This window comes from Carettochelys insculpta, chromosome 4 (assembly GCF_033958435.1).
Source record: "Carettochelys insculpta isolate YL-2023 chromosome 4, ASM3395843v1, whole genome shotgun sequence".
NCBI classification, from domain to species: domain Eukaryota; kingdom Metazoa; phylum Chordata; order Testudines; family Carettochelyidae; genus Carettochelys; species Carettochelys insculpta.
In genome coordinates, this window is record NC_134140.1 from 131398263 (window position 1) to 131418367 (window position 20105).

The 20105-nt window shown below is 44.9% G+C and overlaps 2 protein-coding genes across 8 annotated transcripts in view; one reads left to right on the forward strand and one right to left on the reverse strand.

Annotated features, from left to right (window-relative positions):
- SMIM18 (small integral membrane protein 18) overlaps positions 1 to 14530 on the forward strand; it is a 51001-nt gene extending 36471 nt beyond the window's left edge. For all 7 annotated transcript variants that reach the window (XM_074993828.1, XM_074993829.1, XM_074993826.1 and 4 more), the window contains one exon: positions 13989 to 14530. In XM_074993828.1, coding sequence (XP_074849929.1) covers positions 14034 to 14327 — 294 coding nt within the window. In that variant the 5' untranslated portion in view covers positions 13989 to 14033 and the 3' untranslated portion in view covers positions 14328 to 14530. The remainder of the gene's footprint in view (positions 1 to 13988) is intronic.
- The window catches only part of GTF2E2 (general transcription factor IIE subunit 2), a 66743-nt gene that overhangs the window by 31189 nt on the left and 15449 nt on the right, over positions 1 to 20105 (reverse strand). The gene's annotated exons all lie outside the window — the stretch shown is intronic.

A 20105-nucleotide genomic window follows, 5' to 3' on the forward strand; every position in this document is an offset into this window, starting at 1 on the left:
AATTACTAGCACACACAAGGCCTATGCTCTAGCATCATTTTGGAGTGTTTGGTTTCGAACTGGGAGTTCTCTTGTTGGTGAATACTTTTCTTCCTAAGACACAGCACACAGCAGCAATCTGCAAAACAGTCTCTCATTGAAGTCAATCTGAACCTAGTCTTCAGCAGCCACCCACTGAAAATCAACATTGCATAATGTGTATCCAAAAGGTAAGGCATTTCAAAAATCAACTTTTGAAAGTCTCGGTCATATTTTTTTTTAAATCTTCCCCCTTAAGGCACCACAACAGCATACCACTAGCAATAATGTCTTTTGTGGACTCAGTCTAACACAACTGTATTCCAGGAAATTTGAGACTTTTGCTAAAGACCAATCATTCTCAGTAAGTAGGTAGTAGACTCAAAGTGGATGATCGTATTAAGTGACAGACTCAGAGAAAATGTGTTATATTCACTGTGTTTAAATTAGCATCCCCCTTGCCTCTTTAAAGGGAATTGTAAATTGAGTTTCAAAATTCAATCTACTTATACACCCACACTATCCATCTTGGCCTTTCAGAAGAGGCAGGAAGCATTTGGAACATTACCAGTTCTGTACTAATTATATTTGCAAGTCACTTTATAAAAAGATTGTGAAAGAAACTTACAAAGTTGTCAGGTTTTTCTAAAAGTGCAGTTTTCATATAAAATTTCTTGATCCGTTTGCTAATTATTGTAGACATTTACATTGAAATCAAAGGCTTTGCTAAGCAAAAGCACAACACTCTAATAATGAACATGCCATGTCAAAAATTCAGAAAGAGATTGTCACATCATAACTTGAAGATTATGATTTTTTTGCATAAGGACATAGATCAAAAGAGGAAGCTGGAGTAACAGAAAATATAACAACCACAACTAATCAAATAACTTTCATATTTTATATCAGAAAGCTTACACAGTACAAGGCAAGGTATTACAGAACAGACTGTCTCCAGACTGTCTTCAGCTGAAAAGCTGGACAACAAAGAAACAAAAGCAAGCTGCCTTTATTTTGCATCACTGAGAAAAAAATTAAAAAAACTCTCTCCATGAAGGAAATTTATCAAAGAAAAAATCTTAATGGTTACAGACCTAATAAATCAGAAAATCAAGGTTAGGGAGCACCTAATAATGTATGGGAAAAAACAACACAACATAACAATTCTGTCAAGGAATTCAATCAAAGGCAGTCATATTGTTCCTCATTAACCTGTTTCATCTAGCTGACCACAGCACATGTAGCATGTATTGCAAGTAAAGCAAATACTGAACAGAATCAGAAATCTGCAAGTATTAACATTTCAAATTTCATGCTCTGACCGTCTTCCAGCTCAAAGCCAAAGCATGTCATAATAACCACTGTATAACTAATACACTCACCGCTAATAAGCTCATAAGGCAACGGACTTGGGGGGAGAACTACTTTGTTATTCTACACAATGCCATTTAAATTTATGAATGATTTACACCTGGGGTAGTGGGTTTAATGCAAATGAGCATAAAGGAAGTTGTCAGCAGCCTCACTCTAGCCAATAGTAGTGAAGCTCCATTTTAGCTGTGCCATAGGCTGCGTTAAAAAACAGAACAGACCAGCGCTCTTTCAGCATCCTTTCAGATAAGAGGTAGGTCTGTACCATTTTTAAAACTGTCTTACATTTATATTGATTATTGAAAGACAATATATCTTTAGCCTAGAACTCTATACAAAGCCTTTCTCCTATAAAAGCCAGCACAAATTTTCTTTGTGTTAAACAGGATTTTAATCTGCTACAATCCTTAAATCTGCTGCTATCAGACAAGCACTTCTACCATCTGTGCACTAATGGAAAATTGATGACCACTCCATCTCACAAGAAACCCAACACACCCAGCCAATGCGCAATAAACAAAATGTGTTTAATGTTAACTAGCCAGTAGCTCATTTCTTGCAGCCTCACATTTCAATTAGTTAATTCTGGCTGTTTTTAAGTAAATGCTAATACAATTGTTTTTATTTAAAAAAGCTATTTTTAAACAAAAATGCTAGAGTCTATATTTTTTCAATTATGAATAATAAAACAATTATTGCATTGTTTAGAAATAGAGTGTTGCCTCAGTAGGCTACAAATGACTTCTAAAGAACTGGTTTGCTAGACTAGCACAAAAACCACCCTTATCACCTAATGCAGTACTGTGGTTAATATAACAGGGTTAATCCAGCTGCACAATGAAAATGGTTTAGAATCCATGAGAGACTTCTGGATACCATTACCCCAAGATTTGTCAATTTTGTTTTATCTGAGACTTCCTCAGCACTGCATTAAAATGAGTCATTTTACCTCTGGTCCTCCAAATACAATTCCTAGTAAGCTTACATTACCACCGCATCAAAAGAATGCCTTTTGAATTAAAATCCAACATAGCTATTCTAGAACTCAGTTCATTAAATATTTAACTGTTACTAGATTGATTTAATGCATAAAACCTGCAATGCATTCTAATCAAACCAGCTCAATGTCAATTTTAAATATGTCTACAATTAGAATTAAAATGCAACTGTGTGCTGAACCAGAGTTTATATGATGGTTTTCAAAGATGTGTCCTTTCTTATCCTTACCAGTGCTGCAATTAATTTTGATGAATCTGCAATGAAGCTTTTAGTTTTGTAGTTTGTGATTATGAAAGAGTTGGAAGATGACTAAACAGCTGCCTGGGCTTTAGTCAAATCTGGGGGATTAAGGTCCCCATTACACAGCCAAAACTCCATCATCAAATTTCAGCCAACAGCTGAATAACCAGGCTTCTGCCCCAAATATATTTCTAAAGTAGCATTTCCTGAAATTCTCTCAAGTGGTCATTTAATTTTCCTAGACACTTACAAGTAATGTTAAGTGCAGTCTTCAAAACATTAGTTTGTATATTATGTTTCTGAATCACTAGCCAACAGCTATCAAAGGGTTAAAAATACTGTTTTACAATTTACGCTATTAGTTTAAAAATTAATTATAGCTAAGACCTCATCTGCATAGTTGGATGATCTTAAAACAACAGAAGCTGGGTTGTGGACAAGACATGGAAAATTACAGAAAAATAACAATGGTCCTCTATAAATTGCAGTAATTTCAACAGCCACAGCAGACCTATTTATTTAAGAAAAACTTGCTGGAACAAGATAAACCCTCAGCTATTATGCTATGCCTGTGATTATTTTTTTTTTAAATAATCAGACAATTTGGTGTAACTACAGGGCTATAACCAGAACAGGGTTCATGTGACAATGGAGGGGACAGAAGGAGTTTGAAAACTAGCACAGAAAAATGAGGGGAAAAATACAGTAGAGAGAGCTGCAAGCATGGTATTGCCAACCCTACTTCTGCGCTGTTGCTGGTGGCACTGCTGACTTCAGAGCTGGGATCTGGCCAGGAGCCATTGCTCTCTGGGTGCTCCATGCTGAAGGCAGTGCTACTGCCCAGGGGGAGGGTAAAAGAGATTTATTCTCTGCCCAGCATCAGTTGTCTCATCTGCCTCTGAGGCCATGGCTGCACTACCACTTATGTTGGCAAAATGAATATCGCTCAGTGAAGAAACACACCTATGTGACTTAAGTTTTGCCAGCATTAAGTGGTAGTGTCCGTGGGAGAGCTTCTCATCAGTACAGCTGTGCCACCATAATCTTGCTAGTATAGACATGGCATTAGATACCAAAACCCAAATAATCTCCTAGCGTGCTTAATGCTTCCATCTTTCCACTTACTCTATCAAAACCTTCAGTTTCCTACCGGCAAAAAATTCATGACATGCCCACATCTTGAACACTATGTGCAGATGTGATCACCTTACATAAAAAACCACCACATTAGAATTTGAAAAGCTTCAGAAAAGGGCAACAAGAACAATCGAGGTATGAAATAACCACCATGTAAAGAGAGATTGTTAAGATTGGGACTTTTCAGCTTGGACAAGCAGCAACGAAGGGAGGGAATATGATCGAGGTCTACAAAATCATGACTGGTGTAGAGGCAATAGATAAGGAAGACCTAGAAGTCACCAAATGAAATTGTTGAAATAGGACAAAAGTAAGTAATCTGCACACAATGAACAGTCAAGCTGTGGAACTTTTTGCCAGATGATATTGTGAAGGCCAAGACTAACAGGGTTCAAAAAAGAGCTAGATAAGTTCATGCAGCATAGGTCCACCAGTGGCTATTACCTGGGATAGGCAGGGATGACATCCCTGGCCTCCGCTTGTCAGAAGCTGGGAATGAGAGACAGGGGAGGGATCATTTGACCCGTTCTGTTCACTAGACGGTCAATATATTGACAGAAGTTCTCTCGACAGAGTGCGCACCCAGACTGCACATCTGTCAGCAGAGATCTGCCGGGGGGGGGGCGGGGGGAGAGCATTCTGTCAACATCCTTGAACACCTCGTTCCACAAGGAAGAAGGGATCTCTCGACAGAAGGCCATTTTCAAAATCTGTTATTGTGCAATTTGCATATCTTTTGCCAACAGTTCTTGGCAGTTTAGACAGACGTAGAGACCGAGTCATCTGAAGAAGTGGGTCTTACTCAGGAAAGCTCATGACCGAATAAATTTGTTAGTCTCTAAAGTGCTGCATGACTTCTGGTTATTTAAAGGATGAGTCTACTACTTCCATACTTCAGGGCACAGGGAAGTTCTGCCCCTCAACTGTCAAGTCACTCATTTCCCTCCTCTTGTGCTCCACTTCTACTACTGGCACACTGGGGACGATGAGAAGAGACATTTGCCTCGTCATAGAGGATACAGTGCTTCCTGGCATGACGCCATTAGCAACAGAATGAAACTGACAAGTACTGCATTAATTTCTGGTTAAGATTGGAAAGTACTCCAGGCAGCTGAATTACTGTGGCACAGTCCCCCTGTCCTGGGCCTGTCCCACAAGGGAATTTCAATGAAGAGTGAGAAAAGGAGTGAAGGAGGAAAGGCAGAGAGGTGAAAAGAAGAGGGGATGAAATTAGGGGAAATGCAATAGTCCCTCAATCCCTCCAAATGTAACTCCTCAAAGTCCCAATATACTGGACCCCATTCTGAGAAGTGCACCTTCAACTTCAGTGGAAGCTGGGGTGCTCGATATGATGCAGCACTGACCTTTAAAACAAGCTATGAGAGGTATTCTGTGTATAAAGGTCTTACACCTCCCTGGACACCACTCTGGCACCCTTAGCAAACGCTACCACTGAAATTCATTGTCCGTACCATCCACCATCTCACAAAAGAAGAAAAGGTCAGGTAAAATAGCATTGTCAAGTCTTATTTGATCTAAATTATCCTAAAAATTATTTTTGAAGAAATCTGCAGTTAAGTAATTATTTCAGTTATAAATATCTTTATTCATATGTGCACATATTCCATTTCTTCAACATTTCCTAGGAGTTTAAATAGAAATTCAGTAAATTACCACAGCTTCCAAAACACACATTCCATGAAGCACTCATCCTGACAGGGAAACACCGACAGGGCAATCATCTTATTCATGACACAGTTTCATCTGGGTTTTTATTCAGCCAAACAGGAGCCCACAAATCACATGATGAACAGTATATAAGAAATAGCAATGAAAAGTACTAAAACTAAAGATAATTTAACTCCATATGGGCGGTTTCCTATTTTATATTAATAATGGACCAATACACAAATTACTGGTAGAGTCATAGGCAAATTAGACTAGGTAGCAATATGAAATTAGGGCTTTATTATTTTTCCTTTCAGTTATCCACATATATTGGTTTTCAATTTCAATCTTTCTTTACAATTAGCAATTTCTGGTAACATTTTGATTAAGTAAAGTTAAATGAAAGATAGCTAGGTAGACTTCTAAACAGGCTACGTACCTCTTTAGTGTTTTAGCTACAAAACAAAAATTAATTTATCTTAAGATTTTTGTAAAGATTTTAACTTTTAAAGGAGCACTTTTTTCCCTCATTCAGTGTAATTTTACACATTATGAAACATACTTTTTACAGTCAAACTGAGCATATTTTGTTAATTAGCTGTATACCTCAGCTGTTTATCATATTCCTCGTGCATGAGTATAACGTTCAAGAGACCCCTACCTTTGTTACCTCATCTTCAATCTTCCTGTATCAAGTTTGCGAAGCAGAATTTACATACAAAATAGACATTAAGAAAACATTAAGGCAACACAGTCATGTTCTCAAGAGTTATAAAAAATAAAACAGAACAAGGTTGTGTCTATGATTTTAATTTGGCGCTGTGGTGTGTATTACTTTAACCTTAATTAAGACCACTTGAATTTTGAATGAGGTTGTTCACTCAGCAGGTTAATGCAGTTTAATTAATCCACTTCAAAATCACACATTTAATTAATTCAGGTTAATTTTCCTGTGTGTTCCTGTATAGACAAGCCCCTTGCTATGGAGTCACTCCTAGTCCTCTGTACCATGCACAGGCCACCATATGATATTAAGACTGACGTTGAAAATGGTTCATAAATAAGGCTGCACGTCTATCACGGATATCTAGGATTCTTTGACTTTCTGTGACCTCAGTGACTTCTACAGTGGCTGATAGGGCTGGATCCAAGGCTGCCCAGGCAGATCAGTCAGACCACTAGTCAGTCATACCGGCCACTGCTCGGGCAAGTTAGGGTGTGGGACGGGACTCAGGGCTGGAGACTGGGGTACAGAGCAGCACTTACCTGGCGGGGAGAGGGGATCTTCCTAGAAGTGGCCAGCATGTCCCTGTACTTCTTAGGGGGAGAGAAGGCCAGCCGTCTCTTCTGTGCACTAAACCCTGCTACAAGCTCCACCCTGACGCTCCCTTTCGCTGCAGTTCCTGGCCAATGGGAGATGCAGAGCCAGAGCTAATGGTGGAGACAGCAACACAGTGGAGTTCCCCCAGGCCTTCCCTCCCTCTAGAAGCTGCAAGGACATAGCAGCCACTTCTAGCGAGCCATGTGCTGAACTCAATGAGAACTTGGGTGTAGTGTGTTAGGAAGTGTGCTTGTTAATGAGAGAACAGTAACAGTGCTTACAGATGCAGTAAGAAAATTGTATTATGAACCCGAAGAACAGTTGGAAGTTCAGCCTTGTTTTTGGAAACTCATTCCCCAAGATAGTCACAATTTCTAAATGCACTGTAAATCTACTTAACCAAATTCAAATTATCCAGACAGCCTAATTATGTGAAACCATACTGCGTTGCCTCATAGCCCCTGTCGTTTAAACACCAAATGATTAGCATTAAGGCTGTAGGAACTGTGATGTAGAAGGATTTTGGAATAGAATGAGAAAATCAGGGAAGGAAATGAAGGGAGACAATGAGGAAGTTAGAGAAGAGGCAAAAGAAACAAGACAGAAGAGGGGGAGGAGCTGCAGGGACAGGAACCTCCAAGAGGCTGCTTGAACACTTCCCAACACTGACAGCCCTGGGCTCTGCAGGCATCAGGACAAATATTGACAAGAATGGCCAGGTCCCTCCCCTAACACTGCTGGTGGTGGAAAGCAGTAAAGCAACACTAACAAGGTTCCTGTCTACTGCAGCTACTAGCCCTCTCCCTCTTTCTAGGTCTTCCACTGTCATCTTGGCCTCTCTCCTTTCCTCACCATACCCAGAAATCCTTAACATAACATTTCTGTTACCCAGATATGCAGTTACCCAAAGGGAACAGATGCCCCACAGTAATTCTAATAAATGGAATGGTATTGTACGAGTTAGACCACAGATGTTGTGGGACCAGAGAGCCCTTGGTGGCTGTGAGGTGGGGCAAATTGGGAGACTGGCAGCCACAGCTGGGATGGCAGTGGGGGGTTGGCAGCACCCCAGGGGCTGCAGCCCACAGCCAGGTAGCCACAGCCAGGAAGCAAGAGGTCCGTGACTGTGAATCCAGCAGCCAGCACTGACAACCACCACCAAGGAGCCATGGCCAGAGCATCACAGCCAGGGAACCAGGGCGCCAGGAACAGGAAGTTGTCGGACGGGAACAGGAAGCCTGGGAGCGGGGACAGGAAGTCAACAGGGGAGCATTGACCTCCCCTGGTCTGGCAAAATCCCTGGTCTGGGACCACTCAGGTCCCTAGAGTGTCAGGCCAGGGGATCATAGCTGTACTTAAAACCACAAACTCTCTCTCACAGAGCTGGAAGAGGGGAAAAAAAATCCCTAAAAAAGGAAGAATGCCAAATATTAATTATTCCAGTCAATAGGATGCACACATCCAATAGCGGTACATGGGTCCTTGGTTTTGCTAGAAAAAGACAGTTACCTGTTCTGTAACTGGTGTTCTCTGAGGTGTGTTGCTCATGTCCCTTCCAAGTTGGGGGTGCGCTAGCGTGCACCCAGTCACCAGAAGCTTTTTGCCCTAGCCAGTAGCCATAGGGTCGGTGCGGCACCTCCTGGAGTGGCGCGGCGCTGATATGGCAACCAATATATGCAATGCCCAATGCTCCCCTCACGCACCCCGCTCAGTTCCTTCTTGACGGCTACTCTGACAGTGGGGAAGGTGGGAGGGTTTTGGAATGGACATGAGCAACACATCTCAAAGAACACCAGTTACAGAACCGGCAACCATCTTTTGTTCGAGTCATTGTTCATGTGCATTCCAAGTTGGGTGAATACAAGCCAACTCCTAGGATGTTGGTTCGGAGCCCTGAACAGACTGAAGGACAGCCCTGCCCACTGCAGCGTCATCCTGTGCATGTTGCGTCAAAGCGTATTGTGCTATAAATGTATGAATTGAGGACCAGGTGGTCACCCTAAAGATGTCCTGGATAAGCACCTGCACCAAATATGCCACAGACGATGCCTGCGCTCTCATGGAGTGTGCCCTAACCGGAGCGGGAGGAACCCCCACGAGCTTGTAAGACTCCTTGATGAACACCGCTATCCAGGAAAAAATATGCTGGGAAGAGACCGAAAGGCCCTTCATCCAATCAGCAACTGTCACAAAGAGTTGCTGCATTCTTCTAAAGGCCTAGTCCTATCCATATATAAGGCCACTGCCCTTCTAACATCCAAGGTATGCAAACATTGCTCCCTCGGGGAGGCATTGGGCTTTGGGTAAAATACCGGTAGGGAAACGTCTTAGTTAATATGAAACACAGAGACCACCTGAAGCAAAAACGCAGGCGGAGGTCTCAGCCTAACCTTATCTTTGTGAAACACCGTGTACAAGGGGTCCACTGAAAGTGCCCTCAACTCAGACACCCTCCTGGCTGAGGTGACTGCCACCAAAAATGCAGTTTTGTAACTCAGAAACAGCTGGGAGCAGGTAGCCAGAGGTTCAAAGGGGGCTCCCATAAGCTTTGCTAACACCAAACTGAGATGCCACAGGGGCAGGGGTGCCATAACCTGGGGCTTGATTCTTTCTAAACCTTTCCGAAACCTTCAGACTGCGGGGTCTGAGAACACAGAAGAAGTTCCATGATCCAGGTGAAAGGCTGAGATGGCAGCTAAGTGCACCCTAACCAAGGAGATGGCAGCTAAGTGCACCCTAACTGTCGGCTACTCTGACAGTGGGGAAGGTGGGAGGGTTTTGGAATGGACATGAGCAACACATCTCAAAGAACACCAGTTACAGAACCGGCAACCGTCTTTTGTTCTTCGAGTGATTGCTCGTGTGCATTCCAAGTTGGGTGAATGCAATTTCGAAGCGCCATGACTGCCAGCATTCTAATGAGGTGCTGAATATGTATTAGTAAACTTTGAAATGGCCATTTGCATGGCCATTTCAAAGTTTTGGGCTACTGTAGACGTACCCATAGCTATAGAGGGTGCATCCTTAACCTGGCATGCTGTACCACAAAGATGCATGCAGCCATGTGACCCAGCAAACACAGGCAGCACCTGGCCATTGTGGTGGGAACTGCCAGGATGTCTCAGATGATGGCCCCGAACCTGTCATTCAGCTGGAATGCCCTGACGCACCTGGTGTCCAGTCGTTCCCCTATACACTCTACTGAATGAGACAGGACCAACACTGACTTTGTCTCATTGATCAAGAGACCAAAGCTTACAACAGTTTGATGTATGAATTTTACATGCTGAACCACCTGCTCCCTGGAATGACCCCTGACTAGTCAGTCATCCAAGTATGGGAACAGCTGTGCCCCTTAACTGCGTAGGTGCACTACTCCTACTGCCATGCATTTGGTGAAGACCCTTGGAGCTGCAGAAAGACTGAAAGGCAGGACTGTAAACTGATAATGGTTTCCATCTGCCATGAACCTGAGAGACAGTCTGTGAGAAGGGTAGATTGAAATATGTGTGCTGTAAGTTGAGAGCTGTGCACTAATCCACCCGCTTCAGCATTGGGAGTATGAGACCCAGGGATATCATACAAAATTTTATCTTTTTTGTGAACTCACTGAGACCTTTTAGGTCCAGGATAGGTCTCAAGCCCCTCTTTGGTTTCAGAATTAGGAAGTACCATGAATAAAACTCCTGTCCCCTGAACCTGGGAGGAACTTTTCCTATTGCCCCAGAAGCCAGGAGGGATTGCAAGTTCTGCCATAACAGGATCTCATGAAAGGGGTCCCTAAAGAGGGACAGGAAAGGAGACTTGGAAGGAAGATATGAAGAGAAGTGAATAGCGTATCCCCTCTCTACCGTATGTTCGACCCACCGGTCTGTGGTGATGCTGCACCATGTATGGTAAAATGGGGATAGACGAAATGAAAAAAGTGGGGATGCTGGAGTGGGCGAGATCAACTCCACACTCCCAACTGTGCCATCAAAGTTGAGGCTTGGGTCCCTGTGGGCCCTTTTGGTGGCTGGCATGATCAGTGCCTGCCCGTCCTGTTCCACCTTCTACTGCTGTCCCTTTGCGGGTGTGGAAACTGCCTTTGCTGAGGAACGGGGTTAAAATGCCTGCATCAGTTGGCAGGCGTATGCAGGCCCGAGGAGTGGAGGTGACCCTAAAGTCTTTCAAACTATGCAGTCTTTTATCTGTCTTATCTGAAAATAGGGTAGGACCATCAAAGGGGAAGTCCTAGATCATTTGCTGGACCTCATGAGGCAGGCTGGAAACCTGCAACCATGCCCCCTTGCGCATTGCCGCTCCAGAGGTCATAACTCTTGTGGCAGCATCTGGCCTTGAAATCAGTTTGTTCTCCTTCACCACAGCTGTGAAGTCCTGCTTGACTTTGGGTGGCACCACTTCAGAGAACCTAGACAGGGTGCGGACTGTATTATAGGCATGCCTGATAACCAGAGCCTGTGGGTTAGCAGTTCTTGATTGCAACCCTCCCATTGAATAGACCTTCTTCCCATAGAGGTCCAAGTGTAAAGCTTCTCTATTTTTCGGGGAAGGACCCTAGAACCCTTGGCACTCTCTACTGTTAGCAGCGTCCACGACCAGGGGTCAGGTGAGGGGTGCGTGAACAAATGTTCATTGCCTTAGGATGGGACAAAGTACTGTCTCTCATTCTTACGGGCTGTAGGAAGGGCAGAAGCAGGGGTCTGCCAAACCGTTTCAGCCGTAGTGGCAACTGTTTTCATGATGGGCAGAGCCACCCTGGAGGGGCCTGTGGAGGACAAAACGTCCATGACAGAGTCCATTTCATCCCAGACCTCCTCCACTTACACCCCCAAGTTTTGGACCACTCTCCTAAGGAGCTGTTGAAAAGCCCTGCCATCCTCCAGTACAGGTGAGGCTGATGAGCCCACCACCGCCTCTTCCAGGGAGGAGGAGGATGATAGCCCTTGCGCCTCCATATGGAGGGGAAGGGCAGTAGTGACCTGTTCAGGCACATGGCCCCCCACGGAAATTATGGGCAAACTGGGGGGCACTGTAGGTGCAGCTGGCATAGGCGCCGGTTGGCCAGAACACCCCACCACAGGTGGCATAAAAGGCACCATTACCGCTCCCTGCACTTGAGTCGGTGCCGGTGCCTGTGCTCATGCCTGCCCCATCAGCACCGGAGGTACAATTATAGATGGCGCTGGCACTGAAGGGGTCCAGTCCTGCCGCAATGGCACTGACGATGGTTCCGAGGTTGACAGCAATGCAGTAGACGCAGGCGGCTCCATGATGACCACTGCTTCCTGTCTTTGTTCCAGTGGCAGTGCACCCAATGACACCGACTGTGCCAAGCCCGGGATCGGTGGGGCCCCCAGCACTGTTAAAGGCACTCCAAAAGCCTGGCCCTGTGCCTTGTGAAATGCCCACAGGGTTCAGAAGGGCCACTGCTGAGTCACCTGCGAAGCCAGCAGCCAACCCATATCGTCTGAGTGCTAACTAAGGTGCCTACAACAGCTATGGTGCGACCGTCTTGAGCTCCTGCTCCATCCGGAGCTTGAGCAGAAGGAGTCTGACTCTGATGCTGATTCAGAAGCAGATGACCACAGCAGGGCAATCTGAATCGGCGCCAGCGTCATGCATGCCGAGGACAGTGCTGGTGCCAGAGTACAGGGCACCTGAAACTGGCCCACAGTCTGCTGGGTCGGCACTGGAGCACTCGGCACCAAATATGGTGTCAGTGCCGGCGTCGACGTGAGCACAGGGGTTGGCACTGGTGACACATCCATGAGCCCTGATGGCTCTGTTTCAGTGCTACAGCTCCTGTTCTCCATAGATGGAGAAGGACCTGGCACTGTCATCTGCAGAAGTCCTTGTGCCACTAGAAACGCATCCGGTGTTGAGGGCAAGTCCAGCGCCTGAGGGCTCCCGCTCCACACCAGCTTCAACGGATGTGCCTCCTGCCCTTCGGCAGCGCGTGCCGGAGCCTTGGACTTGAGGCTGCCGCACGTTGACTTCGGCAATTGATGCCTCTCGTGCCTCCTCCTCTTCAGCTGCCCCAGAGATAGACTCTTCTGCTGCTGAGAAGGCAATAGTGCCTGCCTGTATCTGCTCTCGGTTCTGGGAGTCCTTAGGTGGTACCGTGGTTGATGGCACCAGTGAACTTTGCACCAAGGAAGCTCCACTCTCTGCTCCTGCTGGAGACTCTTGACGCTTAAGAGCTGCCTCCATTAAGAGAGCTTCAAGGCATCCGCTCCTATCTTTCAAAGTTCTGGGCTTAAAGGCCTAATAAATTGGACAGTGATCATGCAAGTGTGCTTCCCTCAAGCAAATCAAGCCGGCTGAATGGGGTCACTCTTGGGCATACACCTACCACATTATGAACAAGTCTTAAAGCCTGGGGAGCCAGGCATTCCCCAGCACCAAGGGGGACTGAAAGCCCTGCCTTGGCTATTAGTTAAAACACTAATTATCAAGTACTGAAACTATATACACTACAATACGTTGCTAGCTAAAGAACTGCACAGAGAAAGCAAGAGCTCCAAGGACTAGCAGTGCAGAGAGAAGGAACTGAGCGGGGCTGGTGGGTGGGGGATGTTGGGAGGTGCATATATTGGTCACTATATCAGCACCACTCCAGGAGGCGCCACACTGACCCTATGGCTACTGGCTAGGGCAAAAAGCTTCCAGCAACTGGGCATGTGTCCGCGCACACCCAATTTGAAATGGGCATGAGCAATAACTCGAACAAGAATCTCACTTGCATAGAGCGAGTTTTCAAAACATTAAAAGAGTAAAACATTTAAGTGTAATAAATAAAATATGTTTCTAAGATCATCCCACACAGATGTAAATAATCACTTCAAGATTGCTTCTTTGCATTATCCTTGGAATGAATGAGATCCTCATTTTACCAGCGTTTATCTTGACACATGCTGCAGTGTAATAGCCTTGCATTAAAATATATTAAAATATCATCACACAGTCAAGCCATGGACTTTGATCCAATATATTTTTGAGTTAAAGCAAAACGAAGAGCCAGATTAATGCAGCTTCACTTCAAAGACTAGGTATATGTCTAAAGTTTCCCAATTCAAAAACTATTCACTGTCTGCTGCAGGAAATTAGCTGCCATTCTGAAAATAAACTCTTCCAACTAGGGAAAATAATCATAGCTCCAGCTTAGTTGGGACAAGCAAAACCAAACAATTTTAGAAGCTCAAAACTTCATCTTTGTCTTTGTTTGTTTTAGCCTACAGATCTGCTGCAGTGAGCACAGTAAGAGGACTCTCCAGGAATGGCAACCTTCAACACCAGTCACTGGAATGAAACTATGTCCCTTTACCAATACCTTGGTTTTCAAGTGCAAAAAATTTATCCTTTCCATGATAACTGGAACACTGCCTGCTTTATCATTCTGGTTATATTTATCTTTACTGTAGTTTCTCTGGTAGCACTGGCTTTCCTTTATGAATTGCTTGACTGTTGCTGCTGTGTGAAAAATAAAACAATGAAGGACTTAGAGAATGAATCCAACCCGGTTAGAACCATGATAGAGAGCTTTAGAAAGAGAGAAACAGAAGTGGTGTAGCAGCGATTGATCCCTAGAACTCACAGAAGAACCAACAAATAAAATGAAGTCTCTTGCATCTTACAAGCAAGTCATGTGCTTTTTGGGACTTAAATATCATAAGCAACAATTAATTCACTTTTGAATGTGAACCTGAATGGCTAGCAAAATGTTTATGTCTCACCTGTTAGAATGTTATGTGGAAAGATACATTTTTGGTTTTAAATGAAGTTTTGTCATCTATATTTGATTACTGAAGTAAATATTTGTCCATTTGAACAAGTAACAATATCACTTAACTGGAAGAATACAGAGCCATCAAATAGTCACCCTCACCACTGCCATCTCATGTCTCCCCCTTGTTTTATAGGCTTCTCCCATATGTCTGCCTGCCACAGCCCCATGCAGTACAGTAGACCCCCAAGTTATGCAAGGATTGCGTTCCTGGGCAACCTTGCAAAACTCAAATTCTACGCAAGTCAGGGGGAAACTGGAGCCAGGTGGCAGCTTGGCTCCCGGCTCTCCTCCACTGGCAGAAGCCAGGAAACTGACCAGTGCTGGTCAGTCTCCCGGCTCCCGCAAACCCAGCTGCACCTGGTTCCTGACTTCCCTGGGCTTGCAGGAGCTGGGAAACTGAACATCGCACCAGCACTGGTCAGTTTCCTGGCTCCCACAGTGGCGGGGAGCCAGGAAGGAGCCAGGAAGAAGCCTGGGCAGCTCGGCTGTCTGCCTGCCCAGCTTCCCCCAGCTGGAGGAAGCCAGGGAGAAGCCACACCACCTCAGCTGTCTGTCCCCTGGCTCCCCCAGCTGTGGAAAGCCGGGGAGAAACCATGCCGTCATGGTTGTCTGCCCGCCCAGCTTCCCCCAGCTGGGGGAGCTGGGTGGGCAGACAGCCACAGCAGAGTGGCTCCAGCCTCTGGCTTACCCCATTTGCAGGAGCAGGGAGCTGGCAGAGGAGCTGTGCTTCCGCCAGCCCCCAGCCCCTGGAAACCCCAGGATTTTGACTTGTGTTAACACAAGTTAAGCGTGAGTTGAAATCGCATATATCGGGGGTTTACTGTACACCCTCACAGAAGGGGATACTTCTGGCCATGTAAGCCCGAAATTAGGAGAGATGGGTTGGCTTCCAGAAACTCCTTACCCTTCAATGCTGCTCCTTTAGGGGGCAAATCTCCATAAAAATTACACAAACGATAGTAATAAGCAGTCCTGTAGCACCTTAAAGACTAACATATTTATTAGGTAATGAGCTTTCATGGGTAAGGCTCACTTCTTCAGATTATGGGAGTACACAGTTAGACTCTAGCGTATACAAATGGTGGGGCGGGGGAAGGAAAAGGGTTACCTGTCACTAGTGGGACTAGTAGATGAAGCAAATTAAGTAGGATGTGAGCCATTCCAGTGAATATCAAAAGGTGGGAAAATTGCCTTTGTAATGCATAAGATCATTGACATCTCCGTTAAGGCCTAATTTAGTGTCCAATTTGTAAACAAATTTCATTTTAGATGTCTCCTTCTGCAATCTCGTGGTAAAATCCTTTTGTAGAAGAATGACTACTTTTAAACCCACGGAGGTTAAAGTGTTCCCCTATAGATTTGTGTGTATTCCAATTCTTGGTGTCAGATTTATGTTCATTCATCCTTTGGCACAGAGACTGTTCAGTGTGTCCTTAAGAAATCCCCTCTCATATCTCCCTCTCCAAGACCATAATTTCACAGATCGTTCCTGATCTCCATCTCCGTACATACTCTCAGCAGCCAAGGGACTGCCTTTTGAACAGAGATCCACTGTTCTTGGCAACAGAAATTAGAACATAACTTTACATTGAATGTGCAGAGTTTCTGTCTTCGGGCAAGTATATACTACAAAATTAAGTCAACTTAAGTAATGTTGACTTACAGCCACCACAGAAATTTAATCTCTTTTGCTTGTCCATCCTACTCTTCTTACAGCAGTGGTATGCACGTTCACCAGGAGAACTTCCCCTGATTTAACTATCAGCAAAGGGAACTGTGGGATGGCTTTGAAAGGTCGGAGCAGTCAATGAAAGCAGTGCAATGTCTACATTGACACTACACCAACCTAACCACTTTGATATAAGTGCTATGTCTCTTGCAGATTTGGAGTCAATAAGCTGGAGTAGTGGGTAAGTTACGTCAGTATGAGACACGTTTTATTGCAGATGCTTACAGAATTAGGTCAACATGAGCTGCCTTAGGTCCATCTAACTCTGTAGCATACACCAGGCCTCAGCTGACCAGAGCTGGCATGATTTTTACTATTCTAGAGTCTCTGATTAATTTTTTCTTGTCCTATCTTGGGTGAAAGTGATCATGAAATGATAACCATCACGGTTCTAAGGCATGGTAGAAGGGGAAGCTGCACAATATAGTTAATGGATTTCAACCAGGCAGATTTAGCAAACTCAGGACAGTAGTAGATAAATTCCCATGGGAAGCAAGTGTAAAGGGAAAACAATTGAAGACAGTTGGCAGTTTTTCAGAGACATTATAAAGGGTACAAGAGCAAACTATCCCACTGTGTAGAAGAGAAAGCAAGTATGCCATGAGACTCACTGGCTTAACCAGGAGACCTTCACTGATCTGAATCTCAAAAGAGAGCCCTAAAAGACGTGGGAACTAAAGTCAAACGACAAAAGATGAATATAAACAACACACAGGGATAAAACTAGAAAGGCCAAGGCATAAAACGAGATCAAACTAGCTGAAGACTGAAAGGGTAGTAAGAAAACACAATACATTAGAAGCAAGACGAAGAATAAGGACAGCGTCATCCCATTACTCAATGAAAGGGGAGGGGAGATGCAATGAGGTGGAGTGGCCTCCCCCAAACAGTGAGAGACAAATACACTCTCTCTGGAGGGAAAAGCGAAATCCTCCCCATGCCCAAGTCCTGGAATGGAAGAGGAAGTATAAAAGTAGAGGCACTGAGCTGAGTTGGGGGGTGGACCTGAGAGGGAGACAATAATTTCAGGGACCAGAAATCTCTGCAGGATCCTGGACTAATCCCCAAGTGGAGGTGCATCCTGCAGTGGGAGGAGCCAGACAAGTATCGCAAGGAACTGCCGGGATGCTGTCAGACAAATGCCCTGAGCAGCTATGAGGACAGCCAGACAGCCAATGTTCCCTCTAATTTTTTCCATGTGTGGAATAAAGTCTGTTACATGTGCTGAGGCATGTGCAGAACCAGTAGAAACATGTGCTGAGGCTGTAGGTTCTCTGCTAATCAGCTGGGTGGCACCAGAATCACTCCTGGGTAGCCTCCCAAACACACAGCTTACAGGAACACTGCTGCTGGCAGCCAAGAACCCTGAGGATGGAGGAAGCGTTGGACTACAGAGCTCTACACCTAGAACAGTGTTTGTCAACCATTTTTTTAATAAAGTACCCCTTTTTCCAAACAAACAAACAAAAATTACACACACACACACCCTATAATTTTCAGACACACAAATTTTGATGAACATAAAATAAGTCCAATATTCTATTAACGAAAAAGGTTGAGAAACACTGAATTAACGTACCCTCTGGAAAAGCTCTGAGTACCCACAGGGTACACCTACCACTGGTTGAGAACTATGGACCTAGCATGTGCTAGAATGCAGCTCAGGCAAACCAAACTGTAGTCCTGTTCTGCTGCAGGGCCCAAGTAATGTTTAGGGAGGATCCCTGCTGACCTAGGAGCAGACCCATCCGTCTCTGTTAGGGCCCTGGACTAGGATTTGCTGGAGTAGGGTGGACCCAGGCCTTCTCATGCCCCTGCCCATGGTCTCACCTCTTTAGTGGAAGCCAAACCCCCTCTCTTAGGCCAGAAATCCTGGGCTGTGTTGTGGGCTCACTCCAGCCAGAAGCCTGTGGAGATATAGACTGTACTCCACCCCATCCAGAGAGCCAGAGCTCCCTCAGAGATTATTTACTGTTTGCCCCAGCCAGAGGATTGTGGAGCCACAGACTTCTGTGGCTTTATCCCACCCAGACAGGAGAGACTGTGTCTGGGAACAGGGCTGAGTGCAGTGTAGCCACACAGCTGGAAGGAGCTGCTGACTTGGGGTATAGGCTCCCAGTCCCAAGAGGACCATGATCTGCTCAGTTGGCCATAGTGGCTCTTGGGAGTGTAGAGCCCTGCGGATCTGTGGATACCAATGTCAATTCACAGATATCTGCATTCGCAGGTAGACATTTGTACCTGCGCAGGGCTCTATACATCCACTCTCATGCTGGTAGTGTGCACCGTAATTAACTTGTTTTAGTGCTTTATCTAATCCAGTGTGTTTAAACTGAAGTGCTTGGGATGCTCCATTTGGCATGGCAAGTTGGATGCATATTATTTCTATTAAAGAGGTAACAGATTTGATATAACCATGTTCTGTGCAGTAGGGGCTGGGCAGTACAGGGGACACATTCCTGGGGAAAAAAATCTAAGGCTCGGAGCATGTTGGGGTCACCCAGCAGCAAAACTCATGCTGTTAAGAGCCAAGAGGTGACTGACTGGCTGGCTGCATCACACACACACACACATAGCTGGGAGAGACTTTTTGTGCTGGAGGCTGTTTGTAAGATATAAGAGCATAAGAACGGCCACACTGGGTCAGACCAAAGGTCCATCCAGCCCAGTATCCTGTCTGCCGACAGTGGCCAGTGCCAGGTGCCCCAGAGGAGGTGAACTGAAGACAATGATCAAGCTATTTGTCTCCTGCCGTCTGTCTCCAGCCTAATAGCCATTTATGGACCTAACCTCCAAAAATTTATCAAGCTCTTTTTTAAACTCTGTTAGAGTGCTGGCCTTCACAACCTCCTCCAGCAAGGAGTTCCACAAGTTGACTGTGTGCTGTGTGAAGAAAAATTTTCTTTTATTAGTTTTGAACCTACTACCCATTAATTTCATTTGGTGTCCTCTAGTTCTTGTATTATGGGAACAAGTAAATAACTTTTCAATAGTCACTTTCTCCACACCATTCATGATTTTACATACCTCTATCATATCGCCCCTCAGTCTCCTCTTTCCTAGACTGAAAAGTCCCAGTCTCTCTAGCCTCTCCTCATATGGGACCCCTTCCAAACCCTTAATCATTTTAGTTGCCCTTTTCTGAACTTTTTCTAATGCCAGTACATCTTTTTTTGAGGTTTGCAAAGCACTGTAAAGGACACTCCCAGGTTAAAGGTCAGGGATGACAGAGCTACTTCTGAGTCTAGATTGTACTCTGCTATACCACAAAAGGATGCTGCAGTAATCAAGATGAGCGAGGGTGAACGTGGACTATTTTAGTTGTATGGATAGACGGAAAAGGATGCATCTTAGAGACATTATGTAGAAGAAGTGGCAAGACTTCAGTACGCCCTGAGTGAAAGATGACCCCGAGATTCCAGGCTTGAGCGACAGGCAGGATGGTGGGGCTGTCCACAGTGACTGACAAAGGAAGCAGAGAGGAGGATTTGGGGCAGTGGTAATTCAGAGCTCTATTTTAGCCACCCTGAGCCTGAGCTGACAAAAACATCCAAAACAAATCAGAGAACTAGAATCCAAACAAATTCATTCCTTTTAGGACACACAGTAGCAATGCTCAACACTTCTGACACTGGCTGGATCCAACAGTGACATAAAAAAGGAAATATATATCCACTGAGTTGTGCTGACCTAAATACACAAACATTGATAAGCAGTTAGGGTTCTCGCTTACATAACGTACGTACTTTAGCTCCATAGAAGCAAGGAAATGAAAAATTATGACCCCTAACAGCATACAGCCTCTTCCCCCCCACCACCAGGCACAAATCTTA